Source organism: Pelophylax lessonae, assembly GCF_965119305.1.
Source record: "Pelophylax lessonae genome assembly, chromosome: 9".
Classification (NCBI taxonomy): domain Eukaryota; kingdom Metazoa; phylum Chordata; class Amphibia; order Anura; family Ranidae; genus Pelophylax; species Pelophylax lessonae.
In genome coordinates, this window is record NC_138776.1 from 261,468,315 (window position 1) to 261,488,114 (window position 19,800).

The window sequence follows — 19,800 nt, forward strand, 5'->3', positions numbered from 1 at the left end:
TATCCTACAGAATGACCTGAACAAAATAACAGAGTGGGCAACGACATGGCAAATGAGGTTTAATGTGGAGAAGTGTAAGGTTTTGCACTTGGGGCTAAAAACATAAAAGCACAATACACTTTAGGGGCGGAACCTTTTGGGGAATCAAAAATGGCGAAAGATCTGGGAGTCTTGGTAGAGGATAGACTAGGCAATAGCATACAATATCAAGCTGCAGCTGCCAAAGCCGGCAGAATATTAGCATGCATAAGGAAGGGGATGTATTCCAGAGATAAAACTATAATCCTTCCACTTTATAAAACTCTGGTCCGACCGCATCTGGAGTATTCTGTCCAGTTCTGGTCGCCAGTCCTCAGGAGTGTGTGGCTTCTCTGGTGTAGAAGAAGTCTTCCTTTCCGAGTGAAACATTTCCCCCACTCTGAACATGAACAAGGTTGTTCACCAGTGTGGCTTCTCTGGTGTGTAGGAAGCCTTTCTGAGTGAAACCTTTCCCGCACTCTAAACATAAAAATGGAAGTTCAACCAAGGGGCGTTTCTGGCATTCAAAAAGTGCTGCTTTCCGAGTGAATATTTTTCCGCACTCTTTCTTGGCATTAAAAAAAAAGACGTTCACCCATGTGACTTCTCCGGAATATAAAAAATGAAGTAATTTAATATTTTGAGACAAACTCATCTCATATTCTGAGAAAGAAAAAGGACGCTTCCCCTTCTTTCAGGGGGAAAACATTTTCCTCACACTCAACTTTAAAAAGGACGTTTCCCCTGTGTGGTTTTTCTGGTGTACACGAAGGGTATCTTTCCGAGTAAAAGATTTCCCGCACTCTGAACATGAAAAAGGACGCTCGCCCCTGTGACTCCCCTGGTGTGCGAGAAGCTTTCCTTTCTGAGTGAAACATTTCCCGCACTCTGCACATGAAAAAGGACGCTCTCCTGTGTGGCTTCTCTGGTGTGTAAGAAGACTCACTTTGTGACTGAAACATTTCCCGCACTCTGAACAGGAAAAAGGACGCTCGCCTGTGTGACATCTATGGTGTTGTAGAAGTTTTTGTTTCGCAGTGAAACATTTCCCACACTCTGAGCATGAAAAAGGAAGCTCCCAGTGTGGCTTCTCTGGTGTGTAAGAAGGATTTCTTTCCATTTAAAACATTTCCCACACTCTGCACATGAAAAAGGACGCTCTCCTGTGTGGCTTCTCTGGTGTGTAAGAAGGTCTCCTTTCTGTTTAAAACATTTCCCGCACTCTGCACATGAAAAAGGACGCTCTCCTGTGTGGCTTCTCTGGTGTATACGAAGGCTCTCGTTTTAAGTGAAACTTTTCCCGCACTCCAAACATGAAAAAGGACGCTCACTCGTGTGACTTCTCTGATGTGATAGGAGGTGTTCTTTCTGAGTGAAACGTTTTCTACACTCTGAACATGAAAAAGGACGCTCTCCTGTGTGGCTTCTGTGATGTGCAAAAAGGCTGTCTTTGTGAGTGAAACATTTCCCGCACTCTGAACAGAAAAAAGGACGCTCCCCAGTGTGACTTCTCTGATGTGTGAGAAGCACTCCTTTTTGAGAGAAACTTTTCCCTCACTCCAAACATGAAAAAGGACGCTCGCCCGTGTGACTTCTCTGATGTGTTAGGAGGTTTCCTTTCGTAGTGAAACATTTTCCACACTCTGAGCATGAAAAAGGACGCTCCCCAGTGTGAATTCTTTGGTGTTTGGTAAGAACACTTTTTTGAGTGAAACATTTTCCGCACTCTGAACAAAAAAAAGGACGCTCGCCTGTGTGTTTTCTCTGATGTCTTAGAAGGTTTTGTTTCTGTTTAAAACATTTCCCGCACTCTGAGCATGAAAAAGGACGCTCCCCAGTGTGGCTTTTCTGGTGTGTAAGAAGGTTTTCTTTCTGATTAAAACATTTCCCGCACTCTGAGCATGAAAAAGGACGCTCCCCAGTGTGGCTTTTCTGGTGTCTAAGAAGGTCTTCTTTCCACTTAAAACATTTTCCGCACTCTGCACAGGAAAAAGGACGCTCGCCAGTGTGACTTCTCTGATGTCTTAGGAGGTTTGTTTTCTGACTGAAACGTTTTCCACACTCTGAACATGAAAATGGTTGTTCACCAGTGTGACTTCTCTGGTGTGTTAGAAGGCTTTGTTTCGTAGTGAAACATTTCCCGCACTCTGAGCATGAAAAAGGACACTCACCCGTGTGTTTTCTCTGATGTGTTAGAAGGTTTTGTTTCGTAGTGAAACATTTCCCGCACTCTGCACATGAGAAAGGACGCTCTCCTGTGTGGCTTCTCTGGTGTTCGATAAGTACGTTTTTTCGAGTGAAACATTTCCCGCACTCTGGACATTGAAATGGACGCTCATGCGTTGGGGTCTCTTGTTCTACAGCTTCAGAACGCAGGGATCCGTTATCCTCCATGTGCAGATCTAAATCACTAGAAGTTCTTTGAGGATCGGATTTATCAGAAGATCTCTCCGCACTGCAAAGTGCGGGACATGCTTTGCTGGTAACATTATGTGATTTATCAAAGGAGTCTTCAGGATTAGAGGAAGCCAACGGTCTATTCACACAGTAAGGTCTGTGATGTGTATCTGGAGGAATATGGATTGCTCCTAGGGAAGATTTTACAATGCCATTTTCTGTCTTACAATCCAAAGACTGAATAGGATTTTCTTCTGAGGAATTCCAGACATGGCGTCCATCTGTGTGAAAGAAGAATATTATTCATTATAAAATCACATTCATTCTTCATGTTTTATGTCTCATCTGTTGGTCAAGTGGTCAGCAGCTTCACAGAAACATCATTACAGCAATATCAATTAGAGACCAAAACAGCCACAACACACTGGTGATGTTATACTATGAAAAAGACACCGAAGACCTCAACCTCATTTATTGGGGACATTGAGGAATGGAGATGGACCTTTCATATGGTGTACAGTATCTCCTCCTCATTTGTTGGGAACATGACGTTATATTTAGGAATGGAGATGGACCTTTTCGAATGGTGTACAGTATCATCTCCTCATTTTTTAGGAACAGTGGCGGCCCGCCCATAGAGGGCGCAGGGGCGCCGCCCCCCCCTAACAAGGCCGAAAAAAAAAAGATTAAATTTAAAAAAAAAAAAAGTAAAGTTTTTGCTCAGTTTTGCGCTGGACTGTGTGCTGGGGGTGGAGTTTTCAACCCCACCCTCGCCCGGCAGAGGCGCAGATTGGCGCTCTTCTGGGGGTGTGTCGGGGCGCAGAGCAATGTGCCCCGACACACCCCACTTTCACGATGTCCAGGCTGTGATTGGTCCAGAGTCCAGCCTGGACCAATCACAGGAGGACATCGGACCTGGTGACGTGACGCCTGTGGGCGGTGCACCGCCCCGGCGTCACGTTCACCTTCAGTTCCCGCCGGCCGGAGAAGAGGAGACAGGAGAGCCGCATCCTGCCGCCGGAAGAAGATCGCCGGAGAAGAGGAGACAGGCATCCCGCCGCCGGAAGAAGAAGCCCGTGTCACCGCACTGCATCCCGCTGCCGCCCCGGGCCGACTCAGAGCAGCACGGCGTCCGAGACTAGTGAGGTAAGTGTCTGCTTTGAAGTGGGCATGCATGCTGATCTCTGCATTGGGGACATCGCACTAGTCACTGGCTGCATTGGAGGCATGCACGCTGATCTCTGCATTGGGGACATGTACACTGGTCACTGGCTGCATTGGAGGCACGCACGCTAATCTCTGCATTGGGGACATGTACACTGGTCACTGGCTGCATTGGAGGCACGCACGCTGATCTCGGCATTGGGGACATCGCACTGGTCACTGGCTGCATTGGGGACACGCACGCTGATTTCTGCATTGGGGACATGTACACTGGTCACTGGCTGCATTGGAGGAACGCACACTGATCTCTGCATTGGGGACATGTACACTGGTGACTGGCTGCAATGGAAGCACGCTGTAATGTTCCGGTACCTTTGGTACTCTAAATTACACTTTCCACAAGTGTATGCGCCCCACCATTTACTTTTGGAAAGGTGCGCATACACTTTTAAGACTGGAGCTGTCATCACCCAGCGCCGGACTAGATGGCTATTTAAAGCGCCGGTTCTCACTCACATGTGTTCGTTCAAACACCCTTACCTGGATGCTAACCTTGCTTGAAGCTTCCATGCTTGCAAGCTTACTTCGCTGACGGAACCTCGCTGCGCTGATCCCTGTATCCCGCTACTGGATCATCCGCCTCTCCTGAACCACCCTTCGGCTGTATCGCTAATAGTGCTAAGTACCCCGCAGGGGAATTCTCTATAAACTTATACTAAGCTTACACTATCTAGCTCTGCATAGTAAAGACTGTTTATCACATCTGCATAACTAGATTGCTAGCTCTTGAGACTACTGCTACTTTTCTGCACTGGGTTGATCTCTTTTGTATGTCCACCTGCTATTCTATCATCTGCTATCATACAACATTGCTAAACCTTCCTGCATCCATCTGCTACTGTCTCACCTTCAAGTGTCTATCACCTACCACCTCCACTCAACCTATCCCTCAACCTTCATCATTGTGTTACCACATACATAAAGTCACTCTAGGAACCAGCTTGCTAATTGTGTGTATTTACTGGCTGAAATAAGACCTTCCACACATGATGAGTCATTGAGGTTGGGAATGGTATCTCAGCATATCTCTTACATGACTACTGACGTGGAACTATTTCTGCAGCTGAAAATCCACACCATATAAGAAACGCAGGAGCATTACAGATTGAACGAACCTAAAAATGGATTCAGCAGAAATAACCACTCAGGTGACACAATTAAAACAGCAAGTATCTGCGTTAATACACGCACTTGCTGAATTAAAAGAAGACAATCAGGCTCTGTCGCAGCAGGTAATTAGACTGACACAACTTACCTCTGCTCAGTCCCCTGAACCCAAGATAAATCCCCCTTTGGTATTTACAGGCGATCGCAAAAAATTTTGCGAATTTAAAAACGCATGTGAGTTACTTTTTTTGCTAAAACCTCGTACCTACCTTACTGATCACATTAAGGTTTGTACTATTATTTCTTACCTATCAAGCGATCCTCGAGCCTGGGCAGATTCTCTTTTTGAGAAAAACGACCAGCTTCTCAACTCCTATGCCTTGTTCCTGGCAGAGCTCACTAGCCTATATGATGACCCCAATAGGCAGAGTACTGCTGATCTTCAGTTAAGATCCTTGAAACAAGGAAGCAGGCCTGTAGAAGACTTTGTCGCAGAGTTCAAGAGATGGACCCTTGATTCAGAATGGAATGATGCATCTCTGAAAACCCAATTTAGGCTTGGCCTATCAGAAGCCGTTAAGGACGAGCTCGCCCGAGCGGATCTGCCAAAAACCCTGGATGCATTAATACAACTCAGTATTACCATAGATAGAAGACTACGAGAAAGAAAGGCTGAAAAGATGGGAATGCCATTATCCGTTTCCTCTCGGAGTCTGGCCGTTCCTATGGAGGTAGGAACCATACGCCCACCGCTATCAACTATGGAAAAAGCCAAAAGACGAAATGAAAATCTCTGCTTGTACTGTGCATCCCCGGATCACAAGATAAACGTCTGTCCCCTAGTCAACAAAAAGAAGGGTGAGTGTTCACATGTCTCTCTAGGAGGATTGACAACTTCATTCACTAACCCCTACATTTCTGTTTTTTTGACATTACAGTGGGACCAGAACAGGATTACTACTAAGGCCATGATTGACACAGGATCTTGTGGAAATTATATGGATATATGTTTTGCTGCTTTAAATAAAATTCCTATGATTTCTAAACTCAAACCTGTCTCAGTGAGTCTTATTACCGGTGTCCCGTTATCCTCTGGTCCGATCACCGATCAGACACAAGCACTTCTAGTCACTATTAACGAGTCTCATAGGGAGACTTCTACCTTCGATTTAATACCATCACCCCACTTTCCCATTGTGTTGGAACTTCCCTGGTTGCACACACACCAACCAACCATTGATTGGAAGAAACGGTCCTTGACCTTCCCTTCTTGTTATTGCGAGAAAACGTGTAACCTCCCGTTTTCCAGGAAGATTCTGTCTGTGGTGACAGATGAGATTGCACCACTATTTTATCAGGATCTTTCTGAGGTTTTTCTTGAGAAAAATGCTCAAACATTACCTCCTCATCGAGACTATGATTGTAGCATTGATCTACTCCCAAATAGCAAATTGCCGTTCGGTCATGTTTATCCTCTTTCACAGGATGAACTTGCCCATCTCAAAACCTATTTGGATGAGAATTTGGAAAAAGGTTTTATTAGACCTTCCACTTCTTCCACAGCAGCAGGACTCTTTTTTGTTCGCAATAAAGATTCAAGTCTTAGACCTATCATCGAATACAGGAAATTGAATGCTATCACAATAAAAGATCGCTATCCTCTACCGCTTATCCCTGAGCTCATTGAGCAGGTGCGTGGAGCTACCTATTTTTCAAAATTAGACCTGAAAGGAGCATACAATCTCATTCGAATCCGTGATGGACACGAGTGGAAGACTGCATTCAGAACTAGATACGGATTGTTCGAATATCTTGTGATGCCATTCGGCCTATGCAATGCCCCTGCAGTTTTCCAACGATTTATAAACAATATTTTTAAAGACTTACTAGATGTCTGTGTTGTGGTATATCTGGACGATATACTTATATATTCACGATCCTTGTCTGAACACATAAGACATGTAAGACTTGTATTATCGAGATTGCTTGCACACAACCTTTATGTGAAACTGAAGAAATGCTTGTTTCATAAAGACGAGGTACTCTTTCTAGGCTACATCATATCCAAAACAGGAATCGAGATGGACATGAGTAAAATATCCTGCATTCAGGATTGGCCTACACCAACTACACGCAAGGCGCTACAGCGATTCCTGGGATTTTCAAATTTCTACAGGAAGTTCATAAAAAACTTTTCTGCTATTGTGAGACCCCTCACACAGCTCACTAGCATAAAAATACCATTTAAATGGTCAGAAGAAGCAAATAAGGCTTTCCACTTGTTAAAGACAAGGTTTACTTCCGCTCCCATATTACGCCATCCAGACCCATCCCTCCAATACATTCTGGAGGTAGATGCGTCAAACCTGGCAGTAGGAGCAATACTCTCCCAACGACCTACCCCCACTTCACCACTTCATCCAGTCGCCTTTTTTTCTAAATCCCTGAGCAGTCCCGAGATAAATTACCCCGTGGGTGAAAAGGAACTGCTTGCTATAAAATTGGCTCTGGAGAATTGGCGACATTTACTCGAAGGCACCCAATTACCAATAATTATATACACGGACCATAAAAACCTCCAATATCTTCAAACTAGCAAAACTCTCTCGCATCGACAGGTACGATGGTCACTATTCTTTCTAAGGTTTAACTTCCTAGTGACCTACACACCTGCAGATAAGAACAAAAAGGCGGATGCACTATCACGACTAACTGAAGAAAACTACTTTGAAATTCCTTCCGTTCCTATAATACCTCACAAACGCATTATTGGAGTTGTCCGTTCCTTGAAGGAAGAGGTTCTGCATGGTATAAGGTTGGATTCACCCCCACCACAACTAAATACCGATGCAGAAGGCTTCCTCTACTACAACGACAAACTTTACATACCACCTACCCTACGCACCAAGATCTTGGAATTATCGCATGATGTGCCTATGGCAGGACATATGGGTATGACAAAGACTTTCAATTTGATTTCTCGGCAATTCTGGTGGCCTGACATGAAAACATCTATACAAAAATTCGTCTCTTCATGCAATGTCTGTGCCAGGTCCAAAATTGACACTACGAGACCATCCGGTCTACTATGCAGTCTACCAATACCCCAAACTCCATGGGAGGTTTTGTCATTGGACTTCATCGTAGAATTGCCTCCTTCCAAAGGATTTAATACCATCTTGGTGTCAGTGGACCATCTGACAAAGATGGCACATTTCATTGCTATTCGCAGACTACCTTCGTCTAAACAAACGGCAGAACTCCTGATGAAACATGTCTTCAGATTACATGGTATCCCAAAAACTCTTTTGTCTGACCGTGGATCCCAATTTATTTCTAAATTCTGGCAAGAACTATGTCACATACTACGGATTGAGCGGAAGCTCACTTCTCCTTACCATCCGCAGACCAACGGACAGACTGAAAGAGTCAACCAATGCATCGAGCAGTATTTACGTTGTTACACTTCTTACCAACAGGATGATTGGTTGGATCTTCTCCCCCTGGCTGAATTTGCCTACAACAACGCAACTCACAGTACAACCAAGCAGAGTCCGTTCTACTTGAACTATGGCTTCCATCCCTCTATTCTCCCTCCACGCATCCTTCCTTCAAATAACCCAGTAGCCGCCCTCAGACTATCTTACCCAAATAAAGGATTCTCTGGGTTTGCTAAATACTACCATTGCACACGCTCACAGTCAACAAAAGAAGTACTATGATCTTCGTAGAAGACCTTCTCCACAGTATACTATCGGGGACCTCGTTTGGCTCTCAACAAAAAACTTGAGACTGAAGATCCCTAGCAAAAAGCTTGGACCTCTGTTCTTGGGACCTTTCCCAATCAAGAAACTTATTGGAAAAGCTGCAGTGCAGCTTACATTGCCAATGGACCTAAAAATCCATCCCATTTTCCATGTGTCGCTACTAAAACCCCATGTTCCGGACCAAGGAATAAGGCCTAATATTCCACCTCCCCCTCCTGTACAAGTTGAAGGTGGAGAAGAATACGAGATAAAAGAGATTCTGGATTCTCGTATCTACAGAAGAAGACTTCAGTACTTAGTTCGATGGAAGAACTATGGGCCCCAAGACGACACCTGGCTAAACACCTCTGACATACATGCCCCTAGATTAATCCGCAATTTTCATGCGAGATACCCAGACAAACCAGCTCCAGAGGCCTTCAGGAGCAGGCCTTAAGGGGGGGTATTGTAATGTTCCGGTACCTTTGGTACCCTAAATTACACTTTCCACAAGTGTATGCGCCCCACCATTTACTTTTGGAAAGGTGCGCATACACCTTTAAGACTGGAGCTGTCATCACCCAGCGCCGGACTAGATGGCTATTTAAAGCGCCGGTTCTCACTCACATGTGTTCGTTCAAACACCCTTACCTGGATGCTAACCTTGCTTGAAGCTTCCATGCTTGCAAGCTTACTTCGCTGACGGAACCTCGCTGCGCTGATCCCTGTATCCCGCTACTGGATCATCCGCCTCTCCTGAACCACCCTTCGGCTGTATCGCTAATAGTGCTAAGTACCCCGCAGGGGAATTCTCTATAAACTTATACTAAGCTTACACTATCTAGCTCTGCATAGTAAAGACTGTTTATCACATCTGCATAACTAGATTGCTAGCTCTTGAGACTACTGCTACTTTTCTGCACTGGGTTGATCTCTTTTGTATGTCCACCTGCTATTCTATCATCTGCTATCATACAACATTGCTAAACCTTCCTGCATCCATCTGCTACTGTCTCACCTTCAAGTGTCTATCACCTACCACCTCCACTCAACCTATCCCTCAACCTTCATCATTGTGTTACCACATACATAAAGTCACTCTAGGAACCAGCTTGCTAATTGTGTGTATTTACTGGCTGAAATAAGACCTTCCACACATGATGAGTCATTGAGGTTGGGAATGGTATCTCAGCATATCTCTAACATGACTACTGACGTGGAACTATTTCTGCAGCTGAAAATCCACACCATATAAGAAACGCAGGAGCGTTACACACGCACGCTGATCTCTGCATTGGGGACATGTACACTGGTCCCTGGCTGCATTGGAAGCACGCACGCTGATCTCTGCATTGGGGACATGTACACTGGTCACTGGCTGCATTGGAGGCACGCACGCTGATCTCTGCATTGGGGACATGTACACTGGTCACTGCATTGGGGACATGTACACTGGTCACTGGCTGCATTGGAGGCACGCACGCGGATCTCTGCGTTGGGGACATGTACGCTGGTCACTGGCTGCATTGGAGGCACGCACGCTGATCTCTGCATTGGGGACATGTACACTGGCTGCATTGGAAGCACGCACGCTGATCTCTGCATTGGGGACATGTACACTGGTCACAGGCTGCATTGGAGGCACGCACGCTGATCTCTGCATTGGGGACATGTACACTGGTCACTGGCTGCATTGGAGGCACGCACGCTGATCTCTGCATTGGGGACATGTACGCTGGTCACTGCATTGGGGACATGTACACTGGTCACTGGCTGCATTGGAGGCACGCACGCGGATCTCTGCGTTGGGGACATGTACGCTGGTCACTGGCTGCATTGGAGGCACGCACGCTGATCTCTGCATTGGGGACATGTACACTGGTCACTGGCTGCATTGGAAGCACGCACGCTGATCTCTGCATTGGGGACATGTACACTGGTCACTGGCTGCATTGGAGGCACGCACGCTGATCTCTGCATTGGGGACATGTACACTGGTCACTGGCTGCATTGGAGGCACGCACGCTGATCTCTGCATTGGGGACATGTACGCTGGTCACTGCATTGGGGTCATGTATGCCGATCACTGCATTGAAAGGGGGCATGTATACTGGTCACTACATTGAAGGGGGCATGTACTGTGGGGTTTGTGCTAGGGGGCCTGTACTGTGGGGTTTGTGCTAGGGGGTCTGTACTGTGTGATTAGTGCTAAGGGGTCTGTACTGTGGGGTTTGTGCTAGGGGGCCTGTATTGTGGGGTTTGTGCTAGGGGGTCTGTACTGTTGGGTTTGTGCTAGGGGGTCTGTACTCTGGGATTAGTGCTAGGGAGTCTGTACTGTGGGGTTTGTGCTAGGAGGTCTGTACTGTGGGGTTTGTGCTAGGAGGTCTGTACTGTGGGGTTTGTGCTAGGGGGCCTGTACTGTGGGGTTTGTGCTAGGGGGCATGTACTGTGGGGTTTGTGCTAGGGGGCCTGTACTGTGGGGTTTGTGCTAGGGGGGCCTGTACTGTGGGGTTTGTGCTAAGGGGCCTGTACTGTGGGGTTTGTGCTAGGGGGTCTGTACTGTGGGGTTTGTGCTAGGGGGCCTGTACTGTGGGGTTTGTGCTAGGGGGTCTGTACTGTGGGGTTTGTGCCACTCTCAGTCAGGGTATCCCATAATAGGGTGTCTCTCACAGTATATCCCATAATAGGGCCCCTGCTTCCTATTATGGGATATACTAGTACTGATGGACCCCTTAATATGTGATATATTGGGAGAATTTGTTGACGCAAGCAAAATACAGGGAACAAAATGGGTGGAGTCTATAAGGGGTGGGGCTTCTGCGAAATGGGAGGGGTCAAAATGGAAGGGTGGGGTCTTGCACCCCCCCCCCCATCTTAAAACTTCACCAGCCGCCACTGGTTAGGAACATGACATTATATAGTATTGAGGAATGGAGATGGACCTTTCATATGGTGTACAGTATCTCCTCCTCATTTGCTGGGAACATGACGTTATATTGAGGAATGGAGATGGACCTTTCATATGGTGTACAGTATCTCCTCCTAAATTTTGTTGGGAACATTAAGTAGTGCAGTGGCAGCAAAGAACTGAAGAATGATCTCCTGTATAGTGTACAATATCTCGGCCTCCTTTGGTGGGCACACTGGGTGGTGGGGGTAGGTATGCTGATAGGTTTAGGAATAGACAGAGGGGCCAAAGGCGCTAGGAGCCAGATCTCTGAGTCGGATGATTTGTGGTGATGATTGCCTGCATTTGAACATTATCTCCTGTATCACATCACAATATGACTTACCTGTCCCAACATCTAGAGAAGTTTCCTCCATTTTAATATTCATCCTCACTCCAACCTCCTCCACAGACTGCTGCTCACCCCTCTCAAACATCTCTTCCTCTTCAGCTTTAACATCACTCGCCCCCTCACCCTAAAGCAACAGAATGATTTAAAATCTTCATTCCCTGAGCACTGAAAGCTAAAAATAACATAAATAATATAATTTCACACAGCTTGGAGATTCAGACGCTTTGTTCCACCTACCTGATGATGGTGAGGGATGGTGTGACCTTCCTGTGTGGAATCCCGGGAATACAGAGGACGGGGACATCTCTCTGGTGGGTTTCTGTCACTGCATGGCTCCATCATCACCTCCTTGTATCCTTCTGAAAACTCCTCTTTCTCTTCTTTAACGAGGATTTTACAATATTTCAGATCTCCGCTCTGTGTTTAATAATTAAAAAATAACTTCAATGTTTTTAAATCGACTGAAACACAGACCCAAATGTTAACTTGAGCATTCTTCCATCTGATGATGATTGTCTGTTACTGGATAATGTCCCAGAATTCCTAATCTCTAAATCTTATGATGGCGGTGATTGCTATCACTCGGAGTGCCTCTCGTTAGATATTATTATATATACTTTCTATTATTATATATGTGTCTGGGTATTACTATTGTAGAACCCTACGTGGTATAGTGGGCCTTGTCTGCTTATCAGCAGGGCCATGATTTTTAGCTAGGTTTTCATGGTTCCCAGTTGAGACTGGGGAGTCTCCCCACTGTGCTCAATGAGGGCTCTCATTGGGCAGTGGAGGAAACCCGGCCAATGGCACACCCAGGCTTGTATCTACCCCAGAAAGGCAGATTCTGACACACAGCATTCTGGGAGTGGGTATAAGTCTGAGGGGAGCACATGATGCAGCGTCTTTGGCGGGAAGCAGAGTCCCAGGAGGGAGAGTACGGCTGTCTCTTCTCCTGTCAAGAGGAATCGGGTGTCCCGAGTGGCCTGCCTGAGGGGACAGAAGGCTTAGCTGAGCTGCAGAGAGGATCCGGTGTGCTGAGGACCAGCAGAGCTGAGAGGGGTAGAGTTTCAGGAAAGTATTCCCAGTTTGTGAGTACTGCAAACTGCCCCTGGGGGTCTGCCTAGTGAGAGGGGACCACTCCGGAGAAGGTCAGAGGGATCCGGGAGCTTGCTAGCCGATGCAGGAGCAAGTGTAAAGGGGGTGCGAGTATTAACCCTGAAGAGTAGAGTGGGTGCCAGTATTGACCATGAAGAGTAAAGGGGGCACCAGTATTGACCCTGAAGAGTAAAGGTGGGGGCACCAGTATTGACCCTGAAGAGTAAAGGTGGGGGCACCAGTATTGACCCTGAAGAGTAAAGGTGGTGCCAGTATTGACCCTGAAGATTAAAGGGGGCGCCAGTATTGACCCTGAAGAGTAAAGGGGGTGCCAGTAATAACCATGAAGAGTAAAGGGGGCACCAGTATTGACCCTGAAGAGTTAAGGTGGTGCCAGTAATGACCCTGAAGAGTAAAGGTGGTGCCAGTAATGACCCTGAAGAGTAAAGGGGGTGCCAGTATCGACCCTGAAGAGTAAAGGGGGTGCCAGTATCGACCCTGAAGAGTAAAGGGGTGCCAGTATCGACCCTGAAGAGTAAAGGGGTGCCAGTATTGACCCTGAAGAGTAAAGCAGGTGCAAGTATTGACCCTGAAGAGCTAAGGGGGTGCCAGTATCGACCCTGAAGAGTAAAGGGGGTGCCAGTAATAACCATGAAGAGTAAAGGGGGCACCAGTATTGACCCTGAAGAGCTAAGGGGGTGCCAGTTTTGACCCTGAAGAGTAAAGGGGGCACCAGTGGTTGGGCCCTGAAGAGTAAAGGGGGCGCCAGTGGTTGGGCCCTGAAGTATTCAGTGTACAGTGGAAGTGTACAGTGTTGAGAGTTGCAGAAGCCACAGTGTTACTAAAGTCTACCTCAGTCAGGTAGGACTGGAGGGAGCAGTGTCATGGACTTTTGAGCTAACCAGAGTGTCAGAAGTCAGTCTTCAGTACAGCAAGTCAGTGATCTCAAGCGCCAATTTGTACCTAGTTGAGCCAGAGGAGCATCCTACTCATTCCCTTCTCCCATCCCCTATATAAAATAAACAAAACTAACCAAAGATGCCGGACTGGCCTTTGACTCAGATCTCACACTTGGGCAATCGGCGTAAATGTGCTGTTGGTGTTACCGGTGACCATGGCAGACCCACATCAGGCCCAATGCCTGGAAATATTGCTACACTATATACATATTGTACATTTATTCTACATATATTGCTAGACACGATTACATATATATTTGTGCAACGTCACAGTGACTATGGAGGAAGAGGACGGACATGACGGGGGGGTTACTGGGTGTAAGTAGAAAATAACATCTTATTACCTCCTCTACCGCCAATTCCAGCAACGTCTCCTCTCTACGGCTTCCTGATTCTCCTCTGACCCGAAACTTCCTGTTTATCTGTGCAATCACTTCCTGTCTGCTTCTAAAATCACTCCCTGTCTGTGCGGGCCATTCCGTAAACATAAGAGTGCGACCTTGTGTGGAACAAGGAAATTGCAGCTTTACCTCTAAAGTATGTGGAGGACATTATGCATTGTTCCAGTGATTGCAATGATATAATTAGTCCACCCAAAAAAACATTTCAGTGTTTGGTATATTCTGGAGAGTTAAGCCCCTTCACAGCTTCTTATATATCTCAGACACTCTGTTGGTGAGGTTTTGGCACCAAGTTCCGGAGTCTACTCCACCAGTGAGCCCATTATAATGGGTTTCCTCCATTCCAATAATCTTCATTCCATGTCTCACAGTCCCGTCCCATCCTCCTTCCTTTCATGTTTCTTGGTCATCCAGCTATTCTCCTTCCTTCCTTCCATATCCGTCAGTCACATTCCCATCTTCCTTCCTTCCAAATATCTAACTAATATTCCCTTCTTCCTTCTGTTCACGTCTTCCAGTCACATTCCCATCCTCCTTCTTTCCATGTCTTTTAGCCATGCTTCCATCCTCCTTCCCTCCATACATCTTCATTACATTCCCATCCTCCTTCCCTCCATGTCTCTCAGTCATTCTCCTTCCTTTCATATATGTTCAATACATTCCCATCCTCCTTCCTTCTATGTCTCTCAGTCATCCTCTGTCATTCCATTTAATTCAATTATATTCCCATCCTCCTTCCTTCCATGTCCCTAAATCACATTCATGTCCTCCCTCCTTCAATGTTTCTTGGTTATCCTCCTTCATTCCATGTATTTTAGTCATATTCTTGTTCGCCTTCCTTCCATGTCCCTTAGTGAATTTCCCGTCCTCCTTCCTTCCATATATCTAAGTCACATTCCCTTCCTCCTTTCATCCATTTCTTCCAGTCACATTCTCATACTTCTTCCTTCCATGTCTCACTTCCGTCCTCCTTCCTTCTATGTCTCTCAGGCATCCTTCTTCCATCCATGTATCTTCAAAGCATTTCTGCCCTTAGTCTTTCTATGTCTCTCAGTCATCCTCCTATCCTCTATCCTATTCTATGTCTTTCAGTTATATTCCCATCCTCCTTCAGTCCATGTCCCACAGTCACATCCTATCCTTCCATGTCTCTCGGTCGCATCCTATCCTCCTTCATTCCATGTCTTTCAGTCACTTTCCCATCTATCTTCCTTCCATCTCTCTCAGTCACATTCCTATCCTCCTTCCTTCCACATGCCTCAGTCACATTCCTGATCTCTGTCCTTCCATCTCTCTCAGCCTCACTCCCATCCTCCTTTGTCTCTCAGTTACAATCCCTACCTCCTATCTTCTGTGTCTCTCAGTCACATTCCTGTCCTCCTTCCTTCCATGTCTCTTGGTCATCCCCCTTCCTTTCATGTCTCCCAGTCATCCTCCTATCCTCCCTCCTTCCATGTCCCTCAGTCACATTTCTGTCCTTCCTTTAATGTCTTTTGGTTATACTCCTATTCTTCTTCATTCCATGTCTTCCAGTCACATTCCTATCTTCCTTCCTTACACGTCCCTCAGTCACATTCGCAATCTCTTTCCTTCCATGTCTGTCAGTCATCCTCCTATCCGCCTTCCTTCCATGTCTCTCAACCTCACTGCCATCCTCCTATTCTCTTGTCCTCCATCCTTCCATGTCCCACAGTCTACCTCCTGTTCTTCTTCCCTCCATGTCTCTCAGTTCCCTGCCCGCCCTCTACTTTTCCATGTCTCAACAGTTTCGCTTCCGTCATCCTTCCTTCCACATCTCTCAGACTCACTCCCATCCTCCTTCACCTCCATATTTCTAGCTCACATTCCCACCCTCATTTCTTCCATGTCTCACAGGTACACTCCCATCCTCCATTCTTCTATGTCTCACATGCCCCAAGTCACATTCACAGTGTCTTTCCTTCCATGTTTGTCAGTCATCCTCCTATCCTCCTTCCTTCCATGTCTCTCAACCACACTCCCATCCTCCTTCCACGTCTCTCATTCATCCTCCTATCCTCCATGTCTCTCAGTCATATTCTCGTCCTCCTTCCTTTCATGTCTCACAGTCAACACACCCCCTTCTTGCCGGCTTTGAGTGTACTACGAGGACGCGGGACGCCGCGATCCCTGCTGCAACTACTAGGAGCTGATTTTATGCGATTCATTGATGAATTCATGTAAGTGGATTTTTAATAAAGTCTTATTTGACCTTATCTGGATTACGCTATGTGTCTTCTCCTCCTGGGTTTCACACATGTGCCATCAGGGGAGGGCTGGCAGCCTTAGGCCTGGAGGGGGCAAGTCCAGTCAAGTGGGCCCATTGAACAATCGAATCAGCTCCCCATCCATGCCCACCTGGTTTTATAACGGATATTGATGTTATGAATCCCGGGAATACAGAGGACGGGGACATCTCTCTGGTGGGTTCCCATTACTGGATCCATCTGTAGGAAACACACACACTGACTGAATACATTGTTTCTATGTGTTTATCAGATGATGGGGGATCTAGGTGGATCCTCCATACTGCTCTCTCCTTTACAATAAAGTCTCCTATTACCCGGTGATGTGAGGGGCGGCTGATTCTCCATCATGATGTCCTTGTAGAGATCCTTGTGTCCTTCTAAATACTCCCACTCCTCCATGGAGAAATAGACAGTGACATCCTGACACCTTATAGGAACCTGACACACACAATGATACAGTCACCATTCAGACACATCCCTTGTCTGTTACTGGATAATGTCCCAGAATTCCCAGCACCGCTCACCTCTGATGTCAGTAGCTCAGTGATCCTCTTGGTGACTTCTAGAATCTTCCACTTGTGGTGCCTCTTAGGAGTCAGGGAGTAAAGTGGAGGCACTGTGATGGTTGTATGGTCACCAGACTTCTTGACAACAGGGAAACTCTGTATTGAAACAGAAATAAAGATGTTGAGTGACCTCCCAGAATCCTCCTCACCTCTCCGGTCAGTAGGTAGATGATCTTCAGGGCGAGGTCTAATATCCTACCAGGCAAGTTTTCTTCGTCCGTCTTCATCGAGGTGGTCATGTGATCTATACAGGACTCTCCTCTCTGTCGGACAGGTAATAATCTGAGAAATATTTGAAATTTAGGGCTCTGTACTTTACAGCCCACATCAATTGATCATTGTCTTTAGTTTTATAATCACCAATTGTTCCATGAATGACTGTCACGGATCTCTAAATCTACCGACGGCGGTGATTGCCATCACTCGGAGTGCCTCTAGTTAGATATTATTATATATACTTTATATTATTATATTTTATATGTGTCTGGGTATTACTATATACATATTATACATTTATTCTACATATGTTGCTAGACCCTATTACTTATATATTTGTAACACGTCACAGTGACTATGGAGGAAGAGGACAGACATGAGGGGGGGGGGGGTTACTGGGTGTAAATATAAAATAATATCTTATTACCTCCTCTGCTGCCAGTTCCAGCAATGTCTCCTCTCTACTTCCTCCCAACTCACCTCTGACCCGGAACTTCCTGTTTATCTGTGCAATCACTTCCTGTCTGCTTCTAAAATCACTTCCTGTATGTGCGGGCCATTCCATAAACATGAGAGTGCCACCATGTGTGGAACAAGGGAATTGCAGCTTTACCTCTAAAGTATGTGGGGGACATTATGCATTGTTCCAGTGATTGCAATGATATAATTAGTCCACCCCCAAAAAATGTAAGTCTTTGGTATATTCTGGAGAGTTAAACCCTTTCACAGCTTCTTATATATCTCAGACACTCTGTTGGTGAGGTTTTGGCACCGAGTTCCTGAGTCTACTCCGCCAGTGAGCCCATTATGATGGGTTCCCTCCATTCCATTCATCTTCATTCCATGTCTCACAGCCCCCTTCCCATCCTCCTTCCTTTCATGTTTCTTGGTCACCCACCTATCCTCCTTCCTTCCATATCCATCAGTCACATTCCCCATCTTCCTTCCTTCCCTGTTTCTTAGTGACATTCCCATCCTCCTTCCTTCCATATATCTAAGTCACATTCCCATCCTCCTTCCTTCCTTCCATGTCTTTAGCCATGCTTCCATCCTCCTTCCCTCCATGTCTCTCAGTCATCCTCCTTCCATATATACAACTCCAATACATTCCCATCCTCCTTCCATGTCTCTTAGTCATCCTCTGATCCTCTGTCATTCCATGTAATTCAGTTATATTTCCATCCACCTTCCTTCCAAGTCCCTAAGTCCCATTCATGTCCTCCCTCCTTCAATGTTTCTTAGTTATCCTCCTTCATTCCATGTATTTCAGTCATATTCCTGTTTGCCTTCCTTTCATGCCCCTAAGTGACATTCCCATCCTCCTTCCTTCCATTTTTCTAAGTCAAATTCCCTTCCTCCTTCACAGTTACATAGTTTGTGAGGTTGAAAAAAGACATCAGTCCATCCAGTTCAACCTATGATGTGTGTGTTTGCTATTAACCGTACATTGTATACCCCTGTATGCTGTGGTCTTTAAGGTGCCCATCTAATAGTTTTTTGAAACTATCGATGCTCCCTGCTGATACCACTGCTTGTGGAAGAGAATTCCACATCCTTACTACTCTGACAGTGAAGAACCCCTTACTTATTTTAAGGTTAAACCGTTTTTCCTGTAGTTTTAGTGAGTGGCCGCGTGTCTTATTGTATTCCCTTTCTCTGAAAGGGTTGCCAGTACCGTATTTGTAAATTGATATCATATCCCCCCTCAAGCATCTCTTCTCCAGAGGGAATAAGTTCAGTGCTTGTAGTCTTTCCTCATAGCTGATGTCCTCCATTCCCCTAATTATTTTTGTTGCCCTTCTCTGGACTCTATCCAGTTCCAGAACGTCCTTCCTGAGGACCGGTGCCCAGAACTGGACAGAATACTCCAGATGTGGCCGGACCAGAGTCTTGTAGAGTGGGAGAATAATCTCTTTATTTCTGGAGTGAATCCCCTTTTTTATACATCCCAGTATTCTGTTGCCTTTGCTTGCATCGGCTTGGCATTGCATGCCACTGTTAAGCCTGTTGTCCACTAGTCCATCCATTTCTTCAAGTAACATTCCCATCCTTCTTCCTTCCTTGTCTCATAGCCTCACTTCCGTCCTCCTTCCTTCTATATCTTTGAGGCATCCTTCTTCCATCCATTTATCTTCATAACATTTCTGCCCTTAGTCCTTCTATGTCTCTCAGTCATCCTCCTATCCTCTATCGTATTCCATGTTTTTCAGTTATATTCCCATCCTCCTTTCCTTCCATGTCTTCCAGTCACACTCCCATCCTTCTTCCTTCCATGTCTCTCGGTCGCATCTTATCCTCCTTCATTCCATGTCTTTCAGTCACATTCCCATCCTCCTTCCTTCCATGTCTCTCGGTCGCATCCTATCCTCCTTTATTTCATGTCTTTCGGTCACTTACCCATCTATCTTCCTTCCATCTCTCTGTCACATTCCTATCCTCCTTCCATCCACATGCCTCACTCATATTCCCGTTCTCTGTCCTTCCATCTCTCTCAGCCTCACTCAC

General features: G+C 46.0%; 1 protein-coding gene across 1 annotated transcript in view; it reads right to left on the reverse strand.

The window, feature by feature from the left end:
* Positions 1-352: 352 nt before the first annotated feature.
* LOC309564420 (uncharacterized protein) overlaps positions 353-19,800 on the reverse strand; it is a gene marked incomplete at both ends in the record, with an annotated part of 648,900 nt that continues 629,452 nt past the window's right edge. The window contains 5 exon segments of the mRNA XM_082269050.1: positions 353-586; positions 737-1,092; positions 1,095-1,302; positions 1,306-1,572; positions 1,576-1,967. Coding sequence (XP_082125176.1) covers positions 353-586; positions 737-1,092; positions 1,095-1,302; positions 1,306-1,572; positions 1,576-1,967 — 1,457 coding nt within the window.